We start from the raw sequence: 20,541 nt of genomic DNA, 5'->3' as shown, positions 1-20,541 counted from the left end.
CTGTTGAGAGAAAATGCAGTGAAAATTCTCCCTGTTGCCTCTGTCCTCCATCTGCCTACTTCTTACCCATTCCCCATAGATAACCATGGTCCTTGGTTTCTTTCTTGCTTTCCTTTTTTAAAGATTTTATATGTTTTTCAGAGAGAGAGAGAGAGAGAGAGAGAGGGGAGGGAGGGAGCACAAGTAGGGGGTGTGGCAGGCAGAGGGAGAAGCAGACTCCCCACTGAGCAAGGAGCCCAATGCGGGGCTTGATTCCAGGACCCCGGGATCATGCCCTGAGCTGAAGGCAGATGCTTAACCGACTGAGCCACCCAGGTGACCTTGTCCTTAGTTTCTTATGTGTCATTCTAGAGTTTTCATGTTATTGCTTAATCACCAATATAGATTCTGACTTTCCTCTTTTTTACACAATTGGTAGCTTATTTATTTATTTACTTAAATAGAGGTTTTATTGTGGTAAAATACACATAACGTGACAATTACCACCTTTACCATTTTTAAGTGTGTGGTTCAGTGGTACTAAATGCGACACTGTTCTGCAGCCATCACATCCCCTATCCCCAGAACTCTGCTCGTTTTGTAAAGCTGAAATTCTGTACTTATTAAACAATAACTCCCCACTCTCCCCTCCCCCCAGCCTCTGGTCCCCACCATTCATTTGTCTGTATTTCCATTAGTCTAAGTAATAGGTGGCATATTATACACACTCTTTTTTCCCCCTGAAGATTCTATTTATTTATTAGAAAGGGAGAGAGCACCTAAGGGTGGGGAGGGGCAGAGGGAGAAGCAGGCTCCCCACTGAGGAAGAGCTGGACACAGGGCTTGATCCCAGGACCCCGGGATCATGATATGAGCCAAAGGCAGATGCTTAACCGACTGAGCCACCCAGGCACCCCTATACCTGCTCTTTTGTACTCTGTTTTCTCATTTCACAATGTGCCTTGAAGCTCTTCCGTATGTAAGTCTGTGGTGTACTCACCATGATTGTACAGTTGTGCAGTAAATCAGTCATTGGGCTGTATATACTTTATTTACCACCTTCTGGGATGGACATCTGGGCTGCCACCTGTGATTTGTTCTTATAAACGATATTGTAAAAAGGCCCAGTGTTTTGAGATAAAATTGTTTCGATTTCTTTGTGGTTCATTAAAATAAACTTACTTGGCCACTTTAATTTATAACCTCCCACTTACAGCTCAGATTCGGAGGCCATAATCCCAGATGCTCCCCGAGAGTTTCTTCCATCTCAGACAGTCGCCCTACTGGGTGATGGGTCTGGGAGCCAGATCTTTATCCACGGAGGAAAAGTGTGTGCCTTGTCAATGTGTGAACTGCCTGCACCTCTCCTCCCTCCCATTGATCCCTGACCTCCTTCTCAGTCTGTGGGATGGCAGCTGGGACTTCAGCCTCCACATTCTCCTGCGGCTCCAGAACACAGCACTACCAAGAGGGATGGTGGGTCTGGGGAGGCTGGGAAAGCGGTGACATTTTCCCATGGCAGGCTGCAGGGGGTGCGGCCAAGGCCCACGGGGTTTCCTTCCTGCCCGCCAGGCTCTGCACACACTCAGAGGGGGCTCTGCACACACTCAGAGGGGGCTCTGCACACACTCAGGGCTGGCGCTGATATAGCCCATGCAGGACCCCCAGGCCCCTCCTTTGAACCGTCCTGAATCCTGTCTGCCAAGCAACCACTGGTTGGTGCCACTGCCAATGCCCCTGAGCATGGGGCATCACTGGTTGATGTAGGCCCCTGAGCCCCAGGGTCTGTGCCTTGATCTTGATCTCTGGATGCGGTGGGTCTCCCTGAGGGTCTGGACCCTCCTCTCCTGAGGCTGCCTGCATAAAGCCTCCTCTTCTCCATCCACCAGTGAAACAATGAACGAAGAGTGGCCATAGGGTTTCCTGGGATCAAGCCTCAGACCCATTCATCCTCCCCAGGGAGTCTGGCCAACCAGTCGGGCCTCCCAGAGCCATCCTGTGGGCCCACTCTGGGGCTGCCTGCTCCGTAGGCTTGAGGACAGCCAGTCTACTGGGGTGTCTCTGGCCTCTCCTCCTAGGGGAGTGGGGGCTTGTAAAGGCCACCCAGCTCCTCCAGAGGACTGGTAACCAAGGCCTGTAGGCAGGGGTGGCCTGTGGGAGGTGGGAGCATTTCAAGGTCCAGCAAGACGTTAAGGGAGGAAATAACAAACGGTCACTCCTGGCCCAGGTCTCCCTGCCTCCGGAGGTGCCTGGGCTGACAGGGGTGGGTCTGGCCTTCCCACTGCATTTCCTCCCATTGTTCCTGCCCCAATTCCGGGAATTCTCCAGGCCTGGAGGGCTGGCGGGCCGAGGCCAGAAGGGGAGGCGGCCCAGGGCAAGTCTGCTCTGGCTGCAGCCTCCAAGGATCCGGAGCTGGAGCCCCAGCAGCAAGTCTACACTGCTGGGCCTGCCCTCCTTTCAGCACCCACTGTGCACTCTGCCTTCCTGTCCCCGAGGTGATCCAGCAAGGAATCAGGGCCTCAAGTTCTAGGGCAGGCTCTGTCAATCACCTGCTGGAGCCAGTCCCTCCACTGGGCCGCCCCGGCTGTACTGTGAAGGACTGGGGGCCTCTGATTGCGAATGTCGCATGGATTCACAGGTCTTTTATACCCATGACCCTGTCATTTTGACCTTGCCTGTGTCTTGATGTAACCCCAACTAACTAATATGAGTTTGTCCCTCCCTGAGCCACAGATAGAAACTATCCCAGCAGGAGTCATTGCACAAAGAAACTTTATTTGCAGCAAGTAATATCCCTGGGAAAAACTTCCAAAGCCATGACTCCCCTAGCAAGGGGTAAATGGGTTCCTTTTATTTAAAACATTTAGGTGGGGGGGGGGTTGTCATCTATGTGGTGATCAACATGTGGTCGATCATGCGCCTTGGGGAAACAGGGCTATTCCACATTGTATGTTATGTAAATGAGGCTTGTGCTCCAACTTGGGCAGAGATTTTAGTGTTATCATGAGGTAAAGGTAACCGTGAGTCACTCCATAGGTCCCTCCAGGGTTGGACTGTGCAGGTGTTGATGCTGAGTGAAACTCGAACTGGTCTACGTGGTCTGGGCCGCCAGAGCGCTTCCTGCGGGCAGTCATTAGGGTTTGAAGGGAAGTTTCGGTTTCCTTTGCGGGATGCTATGCCAAGGGGGGGGGGGTCTTTTTTCCTGAGTGAAGAGACAAGCTGGAAAGAAGAGCTAGTAGAAAAATATGGGACAGAAGTCGGTGGGTACAAACAAGTGAACAGTAAAGGTCAGGTCTTGGGGCTCCCTGGTGACACCGAGGACACTTCAGTCAACACACTGGTGGCAGGTGCCTTCCCCCACGCTGGCCCTGGGACGGAGACCCTCCAGGAGCCCCTGCTTTTGTAAGCTGTGCTACGAGTCTGCTCCATGCTGCAAAGGAGTATAGCACACACCCGTCCGAATTCTAGAAAACATGGAATTTTCTAGCATCGCAAAGAATGAATGTGAGTGAACGTTTCTCACTCCAGCCCTTTCTTGGAAGAAATGTTAGAGAAATGTTACAAAATTCAGAACAAACCAGGTTACTGCCTTGCTAGCAAGGAAACCTGTCAGGTGACCAAGAGTCCACTGGTTCCAAGAAGAATGGAGCTCAACTGATATTAGTAAGTGGTTATTAATAATTAACTAATAAGTAACAGGAAGCTATTCATTAATTATTTTTATTGTGATAAAATATAGATAACAGAACTTTTAAGTAAAATTTTAAGTATTCTAAGTGCACAGCTCGGTGGCATTAAGCACCTTCACACTGCTGGCCAGCCATCACCACCGTCCATCCCCAGAACTTTTTCATCTTCCCAAACTGAAGCTCGGTACCCACTAAATAATATCTTCCCATTTCCCCTACCCCCAGCCCCCAGTAACCTCTGTTTTACTTTCTTTCTTCATGGGCTGGCTTATTCCAGGAATCTCATTTACAAGCGATCATATGGTATTCGTCTTTTTTTTTTTTTAAGATTTTATTTATTTATTTGACAGACAGAGATCACAAGTAGGCAGAGAGGCAGGCAGAGAGAGAGGAAGGGAAGCAGGATCCCTGCCGAGCAGAGAGCCGATGTGGGGCTCGATCCCAGGACTCTGGGATCATGACCTGAGCTGAAGGCAGAGGCTTTAACCCACTGAGCCACCCAGGCGCCGCCGGTATTCGTCTTTTTGAGTCTGTCTGATTTCACTCAGCATCATGGCTCCAAGGTTCATCTGTGTGGTGGCAGGTGTCAGAACTTTCTTTTTTAAGGCTAAGTAATATTTCATGGTATGTGTGTTTCTATTTAATTTATTTTAATTGATTAATTTTACTTTAATTTTTTATTGCCTTTCATTTATCCGTTCCTTTATTTATCCATTCATCTGTTGGTAGATTCTTGGGTTACATTCATTTTTTGGTGATTTGAATAATGCTGTATGAATGTGGATGTACAAATATCTCTTCGAGTCCCTGGGTTCAGTTCTTTCGAGTATATACCCAGAAGTGGAATTGCTAGATTATATGGTTTGATCCATTTTTGCATACTCTTTTTTTTCTGTGCCCGTCAACCGAGCACAAGGGTGCCCATTTCTCCACATCCTCACCAACTTTTGTTGTTTTCTATTTTTTTGGATAGCAGCCATCCTAATGAAGGCAAGGTGACATCTCATTGTGAGCAGCCAGGGTGAAAAATCAGCTGTTTAGGGGCACCTGGGTGGCTTTGACTCATGGTTTCTGCTCAGGTCGTGACCTTGGGGTCATGAGATCATGCTCTACATCGGGCTCCATGCTCCATGTGGAACGAGCTTAAGACGACCTCTCCCTCTCCCTCTGTCCCTTAACCCTCACAAATCTCTCTCTCTCTTTCAAATAAATAAATCTTTTTAAAAAAATCAGCTCTTTAGGTCAAGATTGAGTTTGTATTTCAATAAAACTTCGTAAAACCTATGTTCAAGGCAGTCGTCATAGACACTAGGAAAAGGATATGAATAAATAACAGGCATGCTATTTATTCATCAGGGGAAAAAAGACATCAAGGAGCAGAAGAGGAGAGCACTCCCGTGGCTGCTGATCGTTCACACTCTGACAGTCGTATGCAGGAAGCACGCAGAAGTGTGATGCAGACATCAGGCAAAAGCTCTGATGGACGCGGGCCACTGCCTGCCCATGATACCCCCGCCCGCTGCAGAGCTGCCGAAAGCAGTTCGCCCGTTTCTTAGCAGAGGGGACACAGACCTTTTCCTTGGCACCCTTTGGAGCGCCCCTTAGCTGCTCGTCCCTCGGCAACCTACTCTTCCCTAGGAGCCCATGCGTTTATGGGGCCCCCCCACCCCTCAGTCGGAGATGCTGCCTTACATGTGTGTGCTGGGACAGTCCTGGCCTCATCGGGGAGTGGGCATGGCTGCCCTGCCCCAATTTGCTTTTCTCCCTGTCCCTGAAAACAGGAAAGACTGTTTTTCATTGACGACCATTGCTGGCGGAGCCCTGGGCAGCCGGGACAGACGGTCTGTGTGGATGTGGGGTCAGAGTTACTGCAGCTTCCAGCTGCAAGTGTGGGTGGTGATGTGTGAGCAGGTGTGGTGGTGGGGTCCCCTGCTTCCAGGAGACACTGACCTGTGGCTGGCTGAGGTCTGATGGGCAAGGCAGCCCTTCTGTGGGAGTATCCAGGCAGACAGGGGTGGTGGGGCTGGGCCTCGGGGGAGAGGCAGAAAGCTGGCCTTGGGCAAAGGGAAGGTGTCTCTCATCCTTGTGCAGGGAGGGGGGCCTGGCCCTCTAGGGATGACACGTGGGATGCCCAGGGGCAGGGAGCTAGGGAGCCCTGAGGGGTCCTAGGGGACTATGGTGTTTGAGACCGATCAACTTTGTCTGCAGGGTATTTGTTTATGCGGTGAGATGGTGGTGAGGGGGTGGTATGTTGGAGGAAGAGCCGGCTCGTTAGGCTAGTTCTCAACATTCTACTTTTCTCTCTGCTTAGGTTCTTGGGAGAGGCCCAAGTCCCACTCCGGGAGGTCCTCGCCACCCCCAGCCTGTCTGCCAGCTTCAATGCCCCCCTGCTAGACACCAAGAAGCAGCCCACGGGGGTAAGTGCCCACTGGGCCTTTGGATCAGGCCCGTGTCTGGTCTGAGGTCTTGCCTCTCTGATGCTAGTGGTGTGCCAGAGTCCAGCAATCAGGCCGGCCCCCCAGCTTGGCCAGGGCTCAGGGTGCCGGGAAGGGGAAGTGGCATGGAAGGGATGGGAAGGGGACAGGAGGGAGCCCTGGCCCCTTCTGTGGGGCTCAAGTCAGCCTTGCCTCATACCAGCTTGGCCTGCCTCTGGATCCCCTCCTGGCCTGGAGGGAGGAATGGTCACCTCCTGGGATTGGTTCTTTACTTGAAACCTGATGACTCCCCAAACTTCCTGGGCAGCTTTGGTGATGGCTCCCCCAATCTCCTTGGTAGCCCTCCCTCACCTCCCAGCCCGCATCTCCAGATCTGGAATATCTGAGTCATCTGGGTCTCGGATCACAAGGGAAGGGAGACAGACACCCCCCTTCCCTGCCCACCAGAACCCGTCAGACCCTCTTCCTTTCCTCCATTGTCCTTCCTGCCCCTCCCCCAGCCTTTCCAGTGCTCTTCCAGTCCTCACAGACAATTCCCAGCCCACGTCTCTGGCTTCCCGTTATTTTTAGGGAGCTAAATATACCCTGCAGGGTTCTTTCTTCCTGGTCAGTAGAATTCCTGACCTTCCCTCTGGGTCAGCTCCGCCCCCAGGAGGCCCTGGGGGACTATCCATTTGGAAATACTTCCTCCTGGTGGGGCCCTGGGGATTCTGGGCTGAGTTCTCTTTGAGTGTGTGTGTGTGTGTGTGTGTGTGTGTGTGTGTGTGAGGGTAGGGAACATTGGCTGGCTTGGTGAGTCAGGAAGTGGCAAATCTGGCAGAACTCTAAAAGGAACCACTACTGGGCACTGAGAGCTAGAGAAAGAGAGTGATTGACTGAAGTCACGCAGTGACTGCATGTCCAAAGGGGGACACGTAGGAGGGTGGCACATCTCTTAAACTCCCAGGGCTGGAAGCGACTTGAATGACTCCTTCTCCACTGCCTTTCTGATGCTGGAACTTCCTCTTGACACTTCTTAGGCCAGTGATGGCTGGCAGAACATCCTAGTTTAGTGCGGTGATCACTTATAGGTCTGTAACCTCTTCAGGGGCTTCCCAGGTGAAATCGGGAACCAGCCCCCCTACATGGAAGGCAGGGAGAGACCCAAGAAGGAGGCAAGCCGCTCTAGCCTGGCAGGCAGCAGGGTTAGTAAGCAAGGGGACTTATCTGTGAGGCGTGTCTGGGGCGGCAGTAAGAGGAGTGGATCTCTGCACCCATCTACCAAATCTTAGAAGTTTCTACAGAGGTCTTAACTGGGTTCAGTCCTGTATACCATCCGGATAGTCTCAACACCATGTCACTAGCTCAAGGCTCTGCCTGGAGTGGCATCTGGGAGCAAGGAGGGCAAGCAGATCTTACATTGCATGGAGAGTGGAGGGGGTGAGGAGCCTGGGTTTACCACGGGTCTGCTGGTGGGCGTGTCCTCTCAGTGACCTCCTCCAGTACCACTGAGTTTGTCTCCACCTTCTGCATCCCCCTTGTCCTCCCCCTTGTCCTCCTCCTGAGCTCTCCAGTCTACTCATGCAGTTTAAGGGTTCGAGGGCCAATTTCCAGTCCCCCCACCCCACCAGGTAATTCTCTGGCTCCACCTGCGTGTCCAATAATTCAAATCAATTCTGACACTCTCTGTCCAGGGAAAGCTCTGGGTTAAGGGCTCAGTCCTACAAGGCCTCCCCTTCCCAATCCTTTGCCAGTCCCAAGTCCAGGTTCCCCTGAGCTTTCCTGACCAACTGGCTCTAGATAGGACGTTCCTACGACCCCCTCCTTGGGTTTGATTAACTTGCTAGAGCGGCTTGCAGAACTCAGAAAAACATTGTAGTTATCAGATCGCCAGTTATGATCCAACCTGGAAGCCCTCCAATCCCTTCCTTTGGGGTTTTATGGAGGCTTCATTGACAATGGATCCCCCTCCCTGGAGGTGGTGGGGGCTGAAAATTCTCTAGCCTTCTAACCACAGGGTTCGCTCCACTAGCAACCAGATGCCATCCTTAGGGGATTGCCCAAGTCAACTCATTAGCCCAACAAAAGACACCTTGATGGCTGTTATCATTTAGGAAAGTCCAAGGAATTCCTAAAAGGAGCTCTGTGCCAGAAACAGGGACAATGACTAAACATACATATAGACACACACACATCTGTAATTATAAATCATAGTACCACATCCCTAGAGTCAAGAAGGACTCCAGGTACTTCTGGATCCTGAAGAAGACCACAGCTTTCCATAAAGATATAGAACACCCATGGAGGAACTGTAGGTAGCTGGTGAGGGAGATACTTTGAGTCAGGAGTCTGAGAAACACTAACATTTACCAGTTTGTTAAACGGCATCATAAAGCATGTGCATCAACAGCCAGATGAAGAGATCCCTAGGGCAAGGTCCTGAACAAAGGAACTTCTGTCCTTGTGGAGTTTGGGGCCCTGTTTGGTGGCACATGGAAACATTCTAGTTCCCTCAGCATGGAAACTCTCTGAAGAAAGAGACCAAAAAATTGGAGTTTTTTTTTTTTTTTAAAGATTTTTTATTTATTTATTTGACAGACAGATCTCAAGTAGGCAGAGATGCAGGCAGAGAGAGAGGAGGAAGCAGGTTCCCTGCTGAGCAGAGAGCCCGATGCGGGGCTCGATCCCAGGACCCTGGGACCATGACCTGAGCCGAAGGCAGAGGCTTTAACCCACTGAGCCACCCAGGCGCCCCAAAATTGGAGTTTTTAATGGAGGCTTCATTATAGTCATGATTCACTAAGTCATTGGCTATTGGCTGATGCAACCTCCAGCCCCACTTTCTTCCCCAGAGGCTGGGGCGATAGGACTGAAAGTTCCAATCCTCTAAGCATAGGGTTGGTCCTCTTGTCAACCAGCTCCTGTACTTGCATGGGGTCCAAAAGTCACCTTCATTAATAACGAGACACCCATTTTACCTTTATGGCTCTGAAAACCCAGCATTTCTGAGAAATAGAGTTTGGTCACCTAAATTTTTTCTTAGAAATCATTAAATCACAGTCCCCATTGCCCCCAGTCAGGGTTTCAAGCTTCTGGCTGAAATGCTCAAACATCCCTCCACTCTTGCCTTCTGGGCACCCATGCCTGGTATTTCTTGTAAGTTCTCCTGCACTTGGGCTCCCCTCCAAGATCAGACGCCTGTCCAGTCCCCGAGACACAGCTTTTCACACCTGGTCTAGCCTGGCAGGCTGCAGGGGGCTGAGCCAGGTTGGTGAGTCTCCCTGAATGCCTCACCCTCCTTCTTCTTCCTCTGTTTCCACACTCTGTGCTTCGTGCTCACCAGCTGGGAACCTACTGCTTTCTTCTTTCTTGGCTGGGATGCTTGTCTGTGTGCAGAGATTGCCAGTCCTTCACAGACCATGTCTCCTAGAAGGGGGTATAAAAGCCAGAAAGGAGGGATGCGAGACGAGGGCTAAGCCCTGCTTGGCTGAGCCCATGGCTGTACACAGCCTGGGGGAGGTGAGGCCAGGCTACAGCTCCGGCCTGTGGAGAGTATCTGGGTCCATCTTCTAGTGCCTGTGATAACACGGAGTCACAGAGCAGCGCCCGCTCCCAAGACCCCCCGAGTGGGGCTTCCCACCTGCGACCTGGGGCTGGCTGCCCTGTGTGGGAAGCAGAGAGAATGGAGGTCGTGCTCAGAAGGGTCAGAGAGCTCTGTCTGAAGCCCAGGATTCTCACTGGCTGTTCACCGAGGCCAACTTCTGGGCTGGACCCCATGGGCAGAGTATGCCAGGAGTACCCAGCTGAGTTTAGCTCAGACCGTCAAAACAACCTGCTGAAGGGGTAATGGGAGTGAGGACAGGGTCTGTGGGATCCTTGGAAAACCCTGGAAGGACTGAGAGGAGGAAGACAGCCGGGGGCGGCCATGCTGTAGGCTGGCCCGTGGACGTCATGGGCCTGGCACTCAGCATTCTCCCCCACATTCCTTCAGAGCTGTGTGCCATGAGAAGAGGCCAAATCTATCCTCAGACAGATTCTAGACTGAAGGGGACAACACTGTCCCTGTCCTGGGGGAGGCTCCAGGCCTGTGGGGGTGCTGGACACCCATGGAGGAGAGAAGCCACGTACCCCCAAATGTATTTGAAGAGCAGCTTTCTCATGAGGGTGTGGACACCATGCAAACTGTCGGTATGACCTCAGTCCTAACAGCCAGAGGCAGATCAGAAGAAGTGAGACCTACTGGGTCACAAGAAAACAGGAACTCCAGTGGTGTGGGGGTGGGGAGCCAGCAGGGCCCTGTGTGTTGGGAGCAGGGACTGGAGGAGGGCACCCAGAGCTCTGGTGAATCCCTGAGTTTCTCTTCCAGGTGCTGACAACCACCCCTCCCTTAGCTTAGGGCCACATCTCACCTTCCTCCAGCTTCTTGGTGTTGTCTGAAGTAATAAAGAAGACTCTGATGCATATGAGGCTTTCCTGTCTACTCACTCAGTGTCTGTCGAGGGATGTGGGAAGGGGCTGGTCTAGGGTTTGGTCACGCTAGGCTCAGTGTCAGAGAGCTGTAGCTGAGGACACAGACAGTAAGCAATGGGGTCGAGCATGGTGGGCGAACGACCCCAGAGCTTGGCTACAAAACCTGTTAGGAGGAAATGATGAGGTTGTCCCCTGTCTTTGTCTTTGGTTTCCTAGGCCATCCTAGCCCGGTGGCCAGACCGGACCCTCCAGAGTTCTGTGTTATTGTTGACTGTGGACCCCAAGATGGCAGACATGGGTGACAGGTTCCATGCTCCAGGGCGCCATGTGCTGGTGGACACATGACTGACAGATAATAGTCTTGGGACAGGATGACTGCACGGTGGGGCCAGGGCTGGGGACTTGAGGAGCGGGGTTATCAGGTGGGGGACCTTGATGTGGACCATCTCAGAGGGACCCTAGGCCACGGTCATGTGGTTTGGGAGAGCATGGAGCTCACAGACATCGCATGGCAAGAAAATCTCAGCTCTGGTTATGTCTGGAGAAGGGGACGGGCACTGGTCTGACATCATGGTGAAGGTGGCAGGTCCTGACCCTGGGTAGGTTGCATAGACAGGCCCCCCTGCCTAGAGATTCCCTGTAGAGCTAAAGGCCTCTAGTATTAATCACCTGTGGTCCCAGAGATGTGGTCCTGAAACAGTGGTCCCCAGAGCCTGAAGCTGCCAGGGATGTCCTTGTGACTGTCTGTCTGACAGGGGAAGTAAGAGATGGAGCTGTCTCCGGGCCGGAAGTCTCATCCAAGGGCCTGGACCCACCAGGATGTTGCCATTTCCTTGGGAGTTTGATGTGGGGACTCTCAGAGTGGGGATAGCGGATACTCAGGAAACCCTGGGAGGGACAGCCTGGGTGGTCTTCAGATTCCAGGGCTGTTGCTCCTTCCCGCTTCTCTGGTGGTAGGGCTGCTCCTGAGCCCCCAGGCTAAGGCACTGGCCCCCACAGCGTGGAGGGTAGCAGTCATTCTCCTATAGGTCCACCTCTGCACTGAGCACAGAGATGGTGGGCAAAGTCCCCAAGGGTGTGGAGGGGCTGGGCAGGCAGGGCACGCTCCAAGAAATAAGAAGGGGTGTTCTCTAAGGGGATCTGGTCCTCAGGCACTAAAGGTTAGAAGAATGGGGTGGGTGGGGCTGAAAGGCAGCCAAGCTGTGACCCTTCACAGTTTGGGTCCTCTCTCCTCACCTTGCTGGGGTCCACTCAGACCACTTGATTTAACACCGCAGCTCCTCCTGCTCCCCTGCTCCCACTTGCTCGGGTTAACTTTCTTTCCAACGTACTTCATGAGTTACATTATCTATTTCATTTATTATTTATTGTCTGTCTCCTCTGCCAAGATGTGAGCTCCCCGGGGGCGGGAGCATTCGCTTTGTTCATGGAAGTATCCCAGTATCTTCAAGCCTCAGCCCGTAGCAGATGCTCCATATATGTGCAGGAAATGAATAAGCAAATGAATGAATGAAGGGGTCAGGCCGGGTATGTCAGGTGGGGCGCGGTCCAACCTTCCAGATACCTGCCCAGCTCAGGCTGAGCCAAGCAATCAGCCCACAGAGGGCCGACCTCATGGGCAGTTGGTTCCTGCACTTGCTTTAATTCTCTGCCATCTTGACCTTCCTAATACAGTTTTGACGAGGGACCCTATTTTCATTTGGCACTTGGCCTCACACTACTTCTGGAGAGTGGGAATCATCCTGCGGGCTGGCGCTTTATTTGAGTGAGATTCCTATGCTTAGAGCAGAAGCAGCTTCTCAGTTTTTAACCTTTTATTTGAAAATAATTTAAGTTTTGGAAGTTGTGAGAATAATACAAAGAGTATTTTGTTCTAAACCCTCTGAGACTAAGTTGCCAACCTCCTGGCCCATCACCCTGAATTTAGTGTGTGTTTTCTCTGATTAAGGACTTTTTCTTAGGGAACCACAGCCTTCAGAGACTGAAAGAATGAGTCTTGGTCCTGCACTGCCATCCAAACCACAGACCGCCATTCGAGTTCAACAGCTTTTTCCAGCAGTGTCCTTTGTAGCAAAAAGATCCAATTCAGGATTGTGTGTTGTGTTAGTTGTTTGCCTTCAGCCTCCTTCCATCTGGGAGAATTCCTCAGTCTTTGACTTTTACAACCTTGGGACCTTGATGCTTTGGGGAATACAGGCCAGTTCTCCTGTAGAAGGTCTCCCCGTTTGGGTCTGTCTGAGGTTTCCTTGCAATTTGATTTCGCCTGAGCGTCTTTGGCAGGAGGAGAACACAGCAAACAGATATTGCTCTCATTATATCTGGATGACTGTGCTCTTAACCTTGAGCATTTGATTAATGTCGCCTTTGCTGGCATTCTCCACTGATCACCAGTTCCTCCCCCTTTTCTAATAGGTAGGAATTGTGGGGGGAGGTACTTTGTGACTCTAAATACTCTGTTCCTCATCCAACTTTTACCTGGCCGTTTTCACAGCCATTCTTGTTTCCTTGGTTGAATTAATTCTTGTTTTGATGGTTGTCAGATGGTGATGTCCTAAGCCAATTATTTTTTTCTGCGTTCGTTCATTGGTATTTCACTGTAAGGAGAAGCTTTCTTCTGTCCTATTTATTTCTGTGTTCAGAAATTTTATTCAATGTTTTAGTCTGCCTCTGTATTTATTTTCATATTTAAATTCTCCAAGATTCGGCCAGTGGGAGTCTGTGAAAATAGGTTTCTGTGTCCTTTGGACATGTTTCTATCATTCTTTGGGTATTTTCTTGCTTTCTGGCACAGAAGTGTTCCAGGGTCATCTATCTTCCCTGGCCAAGCCCTAGACTCAGTTATTTTTCCAAAGAGCCCAACTTACCTTTTGATGAAGTGGGGGGAAACCCCAGGACGGTTGTTGAAAATACAAATGCCCGGGTCTACCCCAGACCTGCTGACTAGAATCTCCAGGAATTCAGGGGTGGTGATGAGCAGGTCTGGGCACCCGGGAGGGGCCCCAGAAGCTGTTCTTTCCTCTTTGGGCTGCAGGAACTTAGGGTACATAGCTAGTTGCCCGCTCAAGAGCGACACCTGCTGGTGATTCTCAAACCTGCATGGCAGGCATGAAGGCAGAGCCTTGGTTCCAGGACAGAAAAGGTCTCATTGCCTTCCTGGCTTTTCCCTGGGTCTCCTGAGATGCTGAGCTGGCGCTGGCTTCCTTCCTTGGCCTTGTGAGCCCCACCCTTCCTCAGGTCCTGTCCTCCCTTAGCCTGGCTGCCCCTGTCCACGCCCCAGTCTGGGGGTTCAAGCCTCAGACCGGGGCCATCCAGTACCTGTGGCCCTTTTCTGAGGACCAGGATTTGCCCCAGGAATTTCCAGAATCCCTAATATTACTCAGTAGAGATGTCTAGTGAGTTATGCTGAGCTGCTCAGAGGCTATTATGCATTATTAACAATTATGTTTGTAAGGACTTGGCAAAGCCTGGGAAATGCTTACTGTCTAATGCAAGTAAAGTAGAAAAGCATTTTCCATATGGCAGCAATCTTGTTTAAAAAGATTGGGGAGAACTAGATCAAAATGTGAATAAAGGTGGAATTATGGAAATTTGTTTTCTCTTACATTTTCTTTCATTTTTTTTCTTTCTTTCTTTTTAAAAAAAGATTTATTTATTTATTTGAGAGAGAGGGAGCACGAGTGGGATGAGGGGAAGAGGGAGAGAATCTCAAGCAGACTTCCCGCTGAGCATCAACCCTCTCTCCTTCCCCAGCCCCGCATGTGGGGCTTGATCTCAAGACCCATGAGATTCTGACCCATGAGATCATGACCTGAGCAGAAATCAGGAGTTGGATGTTTAACCCACTGAGCCACCCAGGTGCCCAACATTATTATTTTTCTTTAAGGTTTCTGTACTCCCTAAATTTCCTTAAATAGAGCACTTATTGTTTTGGTCCATAAAAAGACTGCTCCAGGAAGCCTGCTGGACCTACAGTACCAGGGAAGGCGGGGCCAGCCCCCGACTGGCCTAGGAGCTGTAAGACTGGAGAGCCTGCTGAGGCTGATTTCTCAGGTTCTGGGGTCCTTTGAGCAGTGCAGGTCTTGTTGGGGTTGGGGGGCAGTGTGTCTGTGGAATGGAAACACGGGGCAGGCTTTCCTGGCCCATGAGAGTGGGGTGACTAGTCACTCTCCCCTCAGCCGGTCAAAGCTGGAAGAGCTGAAGTTGAGATAGGGGGGACAGGGGTGTTGCTGGGAGGGAAGAGGGCTCAGAAAGATGAGCAGCACCCTGAGACTCCCAGAGCTAGCTGGGACCTGAGCAGCGTGAGACCGAGCTGCCTGTGGGGAAACAGGGGAGGGCCCTCAGCTAAGTAGGAGTGGCCAAGCGGCCTTTGTCCTGAAGATGGGCCTAGGCTGAGGGTTGAAAAATCCTGCAGGGGAGGTTGAATGGCTGATTCATTTATAGAAGCTTATGACTTACTCTGTCCACTACTTTCACTGCCACTTGACCCTACGAGGAAGGTACGATTGCTGTTAGTACGCTCATTTTACAGATGAGGGAAGCAAGGCACAGCGAGGTTCTGGATTTTGACCAAGATCACACAGCTTCTGGCTGGCAGAAGCTGACTCTGGATTCTGTGCTTTAGGCCACTTGCCCATGCTGATGGGCCTCTGGGGTGGCTTTGCCCCAGCCTCCTGCAAACCTGACCCCCATCCATGCCATCTTCCTTGGCGAAGCAGTAAGAGGAACAGGAAGGATGCTGGCTGGTGGTGGTCCAAGGCTAGTGCACTAACCTGCTGCCCTCCCACCCCCATCTCTTCCAGGCCTCGCTGGTCCTACAGGTGTCCTACACACCACTCCCTGGAGCTGTGCCCCTGTTCCCGCCCTCTGCATCTCTGGAACCCTCGCCCACTCTGCCCAACATGGATATGATGGCTGGTGAGGAGCCCACCCTGGCAGGGCCCCTGGGGAGAAGCCCAGCAGCAGTGTGGGAGCCTGGGGGCAGGAGGCCGGTGTGAGGCTTCAGGGGCTGCCCGGGTCCATAGAAGAGAGGACACTAGTGGGTGGGAGGTCCTGAGAGCGGCCTTCTGCCACACAGAGAAAGTGCCACTAGGATCGGTGTGAGGAAGCCCTCCTGGGGAGGGGCTGTTCCTGGACTGCTGCTCCGCACCGGGCAGCTGGGAGCTGGGTGGGAGGGCATGCCTTTGCTGGGATCTGCCCCAGGAGATACCCCAGAGTTGAATGCTTCCCTGCTCTGGGACTTCCTAGGCCTTTGACCATGGTGTTGTACAACACAACTGGGTGTGCCTTGAAAGAGCGCTGGGCGGATGCCAAGGGACATGGCTTCCTTTCTTGACTTTGGCACCAAGTAGCTGCGTGACTTTGGGCCGGCCACGCTCCCTCTCTGGGCCTGTCTTTATCATTTGTGAAATGAGCAGACTGAGTTAGCAAGTTCCAGGGTTGTCTCAGTTCTCTTCACCTGCCTCTGCTGGCCTTGTCACAGAAGGATCCTGCCAGGGTGCTGGGCTTGCCACTGTGAGGCTGGTGAGGCCTCCACGTGGTCCAGCCTGCTGGAATGTGCAGAAAGCTGCACAGATGGGCCAGGTGGGGACTTGGCCATGGGAAAGAGTCTGCAGTTTCTCTCTGGGTGAAGGGAGCCAGAGGCAAACGCGGCCTTCAAACCCTAGCAGCCTCTGCTAAGGGTGTGCCCTGAGCCTGCCCCGCCCAGTCACGTTGTTGGAGCTCCGAGCCATCTGAGCTTGGAGATAAGGAGAGCAATCTGGACTGGGGCGTAGGTTCCTGGGGAGGGTGGGTGGTGGGCAGAAAGAAGGGGTGCTCCTGGTGACAGAATGGGAGGTGAAGGGCCCGAGTGCTCTGGAACCAGCTTGGAGGTGGGTCCGACTGAGTTAGGGTTCCGGTTATGCAGGGAAAGCTCCCAAAGGTCACAAATCCCCAGTCCTGCCTGGAAGGTGGTGAGAAGGGACAGTCTTCAGCAGACATGGGAACAATTTCTGAATTTTGTGCCAGGCTTGGGTAGCCAGGTAGAGCAAGCTTGGGGGTGGGGGTGCCCTAGGTTGGCTCCCCTCACCCAGCTCCTTCCTCGCCTCCTGGGGCTATGCCCTGCCCCTATGCCAGGTGGGGGACAGAGCCGGGCTGAGACTTGGTCCCTGCTCAGTGACAGCACCGTGGACACGAGAAACTCTGGAAAGAAGTGGCTGGCCCCCACGGGTGAGACCCGGGTCAGGCTCTCCTGATCCTGATCCTAGCACCTGTAACCAGCTCACTGCTGCCATCTGTCAGCTCACCAGAGTGGGACCTGGGACAAGGTGGTCAGAGGCACTGATCCCGTAGGACATGGTGGGGAGGGCTAGGGCCATTTCTTTCCTTCCCGTTGACTAACTGGACTGACCACCTTCACATCTCAGCTGTTGGAAGCTCCTCTTTCTCCCTCATCCATCCTGGCTCACTGATAGGAGGGGAGGTGGGTGGTGGGTCTTTGTGCCCAAGCCCTTTGGGCCCTCCATTGGCTGGGTAGGGTCCCAAGCACCAGACCAGAGGGACCAGCCCTTATTAGTAGCCTCTCCGCCCAGACGCAGGAGGAGAGGAGGACACCGAGGACCAGGGGCTCACGGGAGATGAGGCAGAGCCATCACTGGATCAGAGTGGTGCCCCAGGCCCTGGGGCCCCCACCCCCCCGAAGAAGCCGCCTTCTCATCTGCCTCCCTACCACCCCGGGAGCAAGAGGAAAAGAAGTGCTCCCCCTTCCAGAAAGCTGCTCTCGGACAAACCGCAGGACTTCCAGGTAATGGGCTGACTCTCTGACCGCAGTCTCCTCTTTCAGTACTGTCTGTCTAGCCTGGAGCAGGTCCTAAGAGCTCTTCTAGTCAGGAGTCTGTGGTTCGCCGGGTCCCCAGCAGATGCAGAATGAGCAGGTCACACACTGTGGCCTCAGAACACAGCCCCCTGGTTTTGTGCTTTACAAAAAAGGTTGGGGGGAGCACTGGAGAGATTCAGCCCATCTTTACATTTGTTATGTGCATTCCAACAAGGCTTGATCTGGCTAGCTAGCTTTTGTCTTCTCATAGTGTGGTCCTTGGGCCAGCAGCAGGAGCAGCACCCGGAAGCTGGATGGAAACGCAGACCACCAGCCCTGCTGAATCAGAATCTGCATTTTAACAAGATCCCCAGACAAGGAAGCTCTGTCTGGCTCCTTGTTTTCTCTCTTGATCCATGTCCTTCCTTATACCCATGGATTCTTCCGAAGGCCGTGTAGAATTTGAGCGTGTTCAAGCTCTTCACAGAATAAACCGTTATTATGAACCCTTGGGCATATTTTAATCCAAAAACCTATCCCGTTTTATTTGCATTTTAATTTTGGTCCTTTGCTTTTTCTTTTTCTTTTCTATGAAATTTCCCATGTTAATATAGTTGCATTTAGCGATATTGAGCTCTTCAGAACTACCTTTAAAGTTAAAGACAGGAAACTTAGCTCTTTACCAAGTGCCACAAATTGTAAAAATACATTTTACTTCTAAATCTTGGTAATTTAAGTGAAAGTACTAGCTGTAACCGCTGTGTATTTACCTGAGAGAAAAAATTCTGACATTATTATTATTTTTATTCCCAAGTCATGTACTTACTGCTTTTTTCTCCTTTGAAAATTAATGTATGTTTCTTGTTGAAAACAGAAAATACAGGAAAATGAAGAGAATAAAAAATCATGGATCTACCTTCTGATATTATTAGTAATATATTCTACAGTAGTATGGCTTAAAGGAAAGCATTGTTCAATCCATCGATAAATAAATGTCGACTGAAACTTAAAACCAGTAAACATCGTATTTTTCCATGAAAATTGTTCTCGTATTTTAAAATTTCATGTTTTAAAATATTTTGCCTAAATTTGGAAGCACAGATCTTCCTGAAACCTTTTTCTACTTAAAGTTCAATAGAGAAAACTCTTAATTTATTTCTCAGAATGTGAGAAAACGTTGTATCTTATAAAGAATAAAAAGTAGGATCAATTCACTGTGTCAGTTCAGTCCCTGAGGGAGCTGTCAGCGAGGGACGTTCAGGCCACTTAGATGTGTGGGCGTCAAGAGGTCTGAGGGAGGGCTTGTCGCAACAGCTGCATGGAATGAGCTGGGCTCTGGGTCCTCGGCCTAGGCCTGGAATTTAGAGCTGGGAGCTTCCTTGGGGCAGCTTGGCAGCTCTTGTGCGGAACTATGGGGTTTTAGAGATGCAAGGGACCTTGGTAGAAAAATATGACTGTTTTTATAATGCTCTTCCTAATACCTGTTTAATACCCTTCCCCAGAAGCCAGCAGTGAGAATGGTCCCTGAGATTTCTGACTCTCTTGGGGCCTGACTACATCCCCCTCCTCCTGCTCATGGCTCCTCTTGGCTTCCAGATCAGGGTGCAAGTGATCGAGGGGCGCCAGCTGCCAGGGGTGAATATCAAGCCTGTGGTCAAGGTCACGGCTGCTGGGCAGACCAAGAGGACACGGATCCACAAGGGGAACAGCCCGCTCTTCAATGAGGTGGGAGATGCTGGGTATAAGGACGAGGATCTCGGTGGCCCTTCCAAATTGGGAATGCATAGCAGACATGTGACAGTCCATTTGGTTTTTGAATCGAGAGATATGCTGGGTCCCAAGTAGGTCATCTGAGGAACTGGGGTGGGGGGGTGGTTCTAGCTCTTCTTCCTGCCTTGCGCTCCCAGTGCTCCATGTCTCTGACACACCATAGGGCCAGCCTCCACCCCACCGAGATGACAACCTCTGTGAGGTCAAGGGTGAGATACCCCAGAACTTGTGGAATACCCAGAGCCTGCTGTTGGGCTGAGCTCAGTCCACACTTCCGGGTGGACCAGACCTGAAGGCTGTGGGCAGCGGCTGACCCTTTCCTTGGCCCCTGGCGTGGGCAGGCACTCATTCGTTTCCCTTTTGCCCCGAATCACAGACTCTCTTCTTCAACGTGTTTGACTCGCCCTCGGAGCTGTTCGAGGAGCCCATCTTTATCACGGTATGTCTCAGCCATCAGTCTCCTCTGTGGGTTACGTGTGTACTCGCTTGCATGCCATGTGTATCAGCATGCACCTGTGTGTGCACCTGACAGTGTGAGTGTGAGCGAGTGTGAGGAAGAAGCCGTGCAGCCCAGGGCACGGGTGATGGATGCGGCTCACTGCCAAGCTCTGCTGGTCACAGAAATGCCTTTGGCAGCTCAGATGGAGGTAATAGCAGAGTGGGGAACCCCCATTGCCCAGCACAACCCGTGGGGCCAAAGGTCAGGGTTCTGAAGCATTCTCGCTGCAGACCCCGATTTTTATTTTATTTTGTTTGCCCATGTGCCTGTTTCTGGCCAAGAATTTCTTTCTTTGGGCCTCAGCTCTTTTTTTTTTTTTTCCTTTTTTTTGGGCCGTTCTTCTGAATGGCAGTATGGTTTAGTTTTTGAAGGTGTGGGTTCTGCGCCTGCCTCTGTCGTTTAGGGGTTGTTGATGCTCTACAAGTCCTGTAGCCTCTCTGGGCCTCTGTTCCTTCATCTGTAAAATGGGCATAATAATAGTCAGGGGGTTCATGTGAGTTTAAACTTTGCTCAGAGTAGTCTCAGAAGAGAGCGCGTGCTCTAAGCATTGGTTGTTACTGTTTGGGAGGGAAGAGCTGTTGTATTGGGTCCTGTCTGGGCTAACATTTACTTGTAAATGAGAGTTTTAATTCATCTCCCTCTCCCAGGTGGTAGACTCCCGTTCTCTCCGGACAGATGCTCTCATTGGGGAATTCCGGGTAATTATGCATTTTTCTGAAAGCAGTTAGTTGTTGCTAATTCATGTTACTGGAGATTCTGTAGGTAATATGCAGAGGCTGGTACTTTGGGGGTCCTGTTCCTCTTGGTCAGTGTTGGGAAATACAGTAAAAAAAAAAAAAAAAAAAAAGGGCAAGACAAAATCTCCAAACTCAAAAATCCTCTCCACGAAGGTCGTAGAGAAAGAACAGAATTTTATTATCGGATACGTAT

General features: G+C 51.4%; 1 protein-coding gene across 24 annotated transcripts in view; it reads left to right on the top strand.

Annotated features, from left to right (window-relative positions):
• DYSF (dysferlin) overlaps positions 1–20,541 on the top strand; it is a 203,405-nt gene that overhangs the window by 33,723 nt on the left and 149,141 nt on the right. For 13 of the 24 annotated variants that reach the window (XM_045978655.1, XM_045978673.1, XM_045978665.1 and 10 more), the window contains 7 exons: positions 5,980–6,085; positions 15,352–15,466; positions 16,664–16,756; positions 17,119–17,330; positions 18,939–19,067; positions 19,489–19,551; positions 20,259–20,309. In XM_045978655.1, coding sequence (XP_045834611.1) covers positions 5,980–6,085; positions 15,352–15,466; positions 16,664–16,756; positions 17,119–17,330; positions 18,939–19,067; positions 19,489–19,551; positions 20,259–20,309 — 769 coding nt within the window. The remainder of the gene's footprint in view (positions 1–5,979; positions 6,086–15,351; positions 15,467–16,663; positions 16,757–17,118; positions 17,331–18,938; positions 19,068–19,488; positions 19,552–20,258; positions 20,310–20,541) is intronic. The other 11 variants (XM_045978680.1, XM_045978675.1, XM_045978677.1 and 8 more) reach the window with 1 other exon arrangement.

The sequence above is a fragment of the Meles meles genome, chromosome 15, assembly GCF_922984935.1.
Source record: "Meles meles chromosome 15, mMelMel3.1 paternal haplotype, whole genome shotgun sequence".
Lineage (NCBI taxonomy): Eukaryota > Metazoa > Chordata > Mammalia > Carnivora > Mustelidae > Meles > Meles meles.
The sequence above is the reverse complement of the archived record's forward strand: the minus strand, read 5'-3'. Positions and strand labels throughout refer to the sequence as shown.